General features: G+C 54.0%; 1 protein-coding gene across 4 annotated transcripts in view; it reads right to left on the bottom strand.

Annotated features, from left to right (window-relative positions):
• Nucleotides 1-4687, bottom strand: part of Camkk2 (calcium/calmodulin dependent protein kinase kinase 2) — a 36631-nt gene that overhangs the window by 8465 nt on the left and 23479 nt on the right. For 2 of the 4 annotated variants that reach the window (XM_005344439.3, XM_005344442.3), the window contains exons 11-13: nucleotides 4268-4341; nucleotides 4082-4169; nucleotides 2672-2800 (exon numbers count right to left, since the gene is read on the bottom strand). In XM_005344439.3, coding sequence (XP_005344496.1) covers nucleotides 2672-2800; nucleotides 4082-4169; nucleotides 4268-4341 — 291 coding nt within the window. The remainder of the gene's footprint in view (nucleotides 1-2671; nucleotides 2801-4081; nucleotides 4170-4267; nucleotides 4342-4687) is intronic. The other 2 variants (XM_005344441.3, XM_005344443.3) reach the window with 1 other exon arrangement.

Below are 4687 nucleotides of genomic sequence, written 5' to 3'. Positions count from 1 at the left end.
GTGTGGTGTGTAGGTGTAGGGTGCACATGTGTGGTGTGTAGGTATAGGGTGCACATGTGTGGTGTGTAGGTGTAGGGTGCACATGTGTGGTGTGTGTGATCTAGGGTGCACGTGTGTGGAGGTAGAAGACAATCCCTGCTGTTGTGCCTTGCCTTCCACCTTGTGTGTGTGTGTGTGGGGGGGTCCCTCTAGTTGTTCACTGCTGTGTATGCCAGGCTAGTTGGCAAGGGAGCTTCCAGAAGATTTTCCTGTCTGCCTCACGTCTTCTTGTCAGTATGTGCTGATATTAGTCTGACATTTTACATGGGTTCTGGGGATCTGCACTCAGGTTTCTGGGCTTGCCTCTAACTCCAGCTCCGAGGGATCTGATGCCCTCATCTGGCCTCCATGTCTGCATGAATGTGCATCCATATTCACTCACCCATGCACACACAATTACACAAAATGTAAGAAAAAAATCTTCAAATGTAGGGGAAAAATAAAAAGGTAGAAATATTCAAATGTCCATCAGTTGGAAAATGTAAAACCTGCAGCACATCAGTATAGCTGAGTACTTAGGAATGAAGCGCCCATACAGCTACCACAGGGATGAGCCTTGGACACCTGACACTAGGAAAAGAAGCCAGACACAAAAGACCACACAGTGCAGGATTCCACAGACACCTAATGTCCAGCACAGATCAACAGAGGCAAAAAAGCAGACCATCTTCAGGGGAGAGGGGGAAAGACACGAGGAATCGGGGGTTTCTTCTGATGTGATGAGAACTTCTCACAGCAGGGTACTGAGGACGGTACTGTCAATGTCCCAAATGCCAATGACGGGCTCACTCTGGAATGGTTAAAGGCAAGGAAAGCCAATGGAGAATAGAAGTCACAACCAGAGAGACTTACAGTGACTGACAGGCCCCGTCCTCTGGGCTTTGGTAGGTGTTGTGCCCTGGCTGCGTTTTCTGTCAGCCTCCCCTTCTGCACCAGCACTGGCCTCTGATCGCACGGGAAGGTTGCTCTCTGGGTCCATCTTTCTCAGAAGGTTGGGGCCCTGAGAACTGGTACCAGCTCATCTCAAGACTGGCATGTGACAGGCACTCAGTAATGACAGGGACAGACCGCATCTCTCCCAACACGGACACATCCCAGCACCTGCTACCTCTCTTCCTGTGCTGGGGTGGAGATTTAAACCTCTACCTTCATCCTTCAGCAGTGTGGGCTTTCTGGGAGTCTCTTGTTTGATATTGCCTCTCACTCCCTGTGCGCCCTCTCAGCAGGTTACACCCTGCCATTCTGTGTTCACCCATTTCTTTTTTCCAATTTTTATATTATGTGATTGTTTTGCCTACATGTATATCTGTGCACCACTTGCATGCCTGGTACCCACAGAGGCCAAGAGGTTTCAGATCCCCCGGAACTGGAGCTACAGACAGCTGTAAGCTCTGAGTACTGGGACTCAAACCTGGATCCTCTGGAAGAGCAGGTACTCTAATCACCGAGCTCTCTCTCCAGCCCCCTTTGAGCCATCACAGGATCTGTCCCTCGTTCAGTCCCTCCATTACAACAGACATGTACTCCTTGGCATGACCATCTGCCTCCCACTGAAGACAGAGAACATGTGTGTTGTGCTCATAGCTGTCCCCCTCCCTAAGGAACCAGTGACAGTAACCTACTCCAGATCCCCGGGCCAGGTGCTCTCCCTCCAGAGTGATCAGGGGGACAGAACCACACACAACGGCAGAGTCGAACCCAGCTTCCTTTCCCACCACAGGCACAGGACAGGGTCGTGGGTGAAGGGTAGACTAGGAGAGGGGAGTGGGTGGGTGGGTGAGTCTGTGAGTGGAGGTCATGCAGAGCCCCGGGTGGGAAAAGAGGAGACATGAATGGGTGCCCGACCCCAGAGCTCAAGTTCTAAAGGAGGCAAGAGACAGCGTGGAGTAAGCGAGAGAGAGCAGGCAAGCAAAGAGAGCAGGGCCAACTCCCAGACTCCCAAAAGGACCCTTGAGACCGGGGCTGCTTGTCTGCTGGGGCTGGGCCTGGCCAAACAGAACCTGGGCTCCTGAGAAGGCTGTGGATGCTTGGAGCCTGAACCCCTGGGCCTCCCACCTCCCTCCTGGAGTCAGACATCCTCCTGGGGGGCTGGCAATGAGGTGGCTCCTACAGTCTCTAAACTGAGGCTTGAAGACTACTTCCTTCTTCCAAAGCTAGGACCCAGATTCAAGATCACAAAAAGGAGCCCAGTGTCTCCCTTGTGAAACCCTATATCACAAGATCGGGAAGAACTTTCTGCAGTGTGAGAACTACCCACACGGCAGATGTGTCCCGCACCAGCTGAGAACCCTGCCTCGAACTCCGAGGCTCCAGGCCCATTGCTTACTCTGGTTCGCTTGTCCTCACCTTCCTGGCTCCTCTTCCCTAACATGCTCTGAAAGCACCAATTCCAGAAGAGTGATAGGATGCCTGGGGGCAGGGGCTGCCCACCTCTACAGAAATCTGGGAGCCCCAGGGCTACCTGGCCCAATGAGTGGCTATGAGTCAGGAGTAACTCCAACAGGATCCTGATGCTCAGATCCCACATCTGCTTGCTTCCCAGGCATCTGGCGTGTGTGCAGCCCTGTCCTCTCTAGCCCTGCCTCAGGTGCTCTCAGTTCCTGCTCTTGGTCAGTGGGCCTTCCCGCCTTACCACAGTCGCCAGGCTGGGAATGTGTTTGACTGAATTCTCGACCTCCTCTTCGGTCACCTCGACCAGTGTGCAGTTCTCGTCCTCCGATGGCAATGGTTCGGCCCCGTGCCTCGTGACCCAAGGGTGCAGCTTCAACGAATGACAGGAGGGGTGAGGGACAGACGCCACTGGTTCCCATAAGGCCCTGCTAGCGAGCAGTGCCAAGGAGGGCATGCAGGAAGGAGAGGCTAGGGCTGGGGTCAGGCATGCGGTAGAGCCAGTGATCCCAGCAGGGAGGGTAGGTGAGTGAGAAGCGAGGAAAGGAGAAAAGGTGGAGACAGAGTGGGAGGGCTGCAGAGCTGTGTATGTGCAGGGGCGGGTCTCCGTCTGGTTCCTTGTCATGGCAGGAGCAACCAGAACCTGGCCATAGCCTTGCCCCGCTGCCCCAGGGCAGCCACTGGTCCCCACCAACTCTTCCTGAATGAAGAGGCTGTATTCTGTGCATTTTCCCATCCACAGAAGAGGAAACAAGGAGTTATGGAGGGGGCTGATGGAATGGCACACTCCGAAGAGCACCCAAGTCCCCTCTCTGGGGTCCAAGTCCTTATCTGTGACTTTTGGACCCTCTTAAAGACACCCTTCCAGTTCAAGTGAGCCAGGCGCCTCAGAAATCCTGGACCATATCTTGAAATGTCTGTTTTTCCTTCCTTCCTTCTTTCAACATGGCCACATCTCAAGTTGGCCTCTACAGGATGACCTTAAACCTCTGATCCTGGCCCACCCACACCCACACACATGCTGTGATTCTAGGCATGCACTACCACGTCCAATTTATACAGTACCAGAAACAGAACCTGGGGCTTCATGCACGCCAGTCAATCATTCTATCCACTGAGTGATATCCCCAGCCCACGTTGGGATTTATTGTTTTAAGGGCCAGAAGTGTGTACTGGGCACTGGCAGGGGAATGCGAAGTGGCGGACAAGGCCTCTGCTGAAAAGACTTTCTACTAGGGTAGTATTCAGCAGGCAGAGGTTGAACTGCCCACTAGCTTCCTCCCACCCTCTAGGCAGTTTCTCGAAGGGACCGGCCCACACCTTTGATGGGGCCAAAGAAAGGACTTGAGGTTCAGCAGCCATAACGTGGAGCACACAGAGGCTTTGGATCACTCTTCGAGGGTGGACACCATCAGCGCAAGCCAATGGGAGCAAGCGCAGGCAGCCCCGCTGATGGTCACAGCTCCCACAGCACCCACAACCATCAACACTCGCCCCTGCTCCCAGCGGCACCCAGCAGCCCAGAGGCTCCAGGACATGGGAAGGCAGAGATGCCAGCAGGGTGTGGTGCTGTGGATAGGACCGAGCCAAACATTTCCAAGCACAGGCCACAGGCCTCAAGTTCAAGCCTTCTTAGCCAGCAGCAGTCACGTACCTTGATCTCGGGCACCACAATCCTGGACTCTGGGTTCTTGTCCAGCATTCGGGTAATCAGATCTTTCAAGTCTTCAGCTATATCAGGCCTGGGGGTGGAGACACATCATGGATAGGTCACAGAAAACTCGGGAACCTGACCGCTAAGGAATTAGAAGCAGGTGATGAACAGACAGGCTCTACTCACTGGTCTGGAAACTCCAGGGCCTGGCTCTTGATCTTACTGTGCAAACACATGATCCGCTCATCCATGAACGGGCACTGTGGAGAGGCCAGGGAGGATGGCAGTCAGCGGCTGCCACCTGCACCCTTCAGAGGCCATCTGTGCTGTGCCACTCCTCAGGGACAACGACAGGGAAATGAACAGCAGTGGCCCAGGCTAGAGAGGAAGCAGGAACCACTGCCCTTCACTCTACCCCCAAATCTATGAAGGAACAGAAACACCAAGCTTGTCTCCAGCCCTTCCCAACTGCACCACTGACCTGCTTTGTTTCCTACCGACACAAAAGCAAACACTATTCCCCACCCTCCTACTCAGAGACCAGTAAGGAAGCTAAGACTAGTACGGGTGTACGAGCATCTGGGTGTGTGTGTGTGTGTGTGTGTG

Source organism: Microtus ochrogaster, chromosome 2, assembly GCF_000317375.1.
Source record: "Microtus ochrogaster isolate Prairie Vole_2 chromosome 2, MicOch1.0, whole genome shotgun sequence".
NCBI classification, from domain to species: domain Eukaryota; kingdom Metazoa; phylum Chordata; class Mammalia; order Rodentia; family Cricetidae; genus Microtus; species Microtus ochrogaster.
This window is presented reverse-complemented; position numbering and strand designations above follow the sequence as displayed.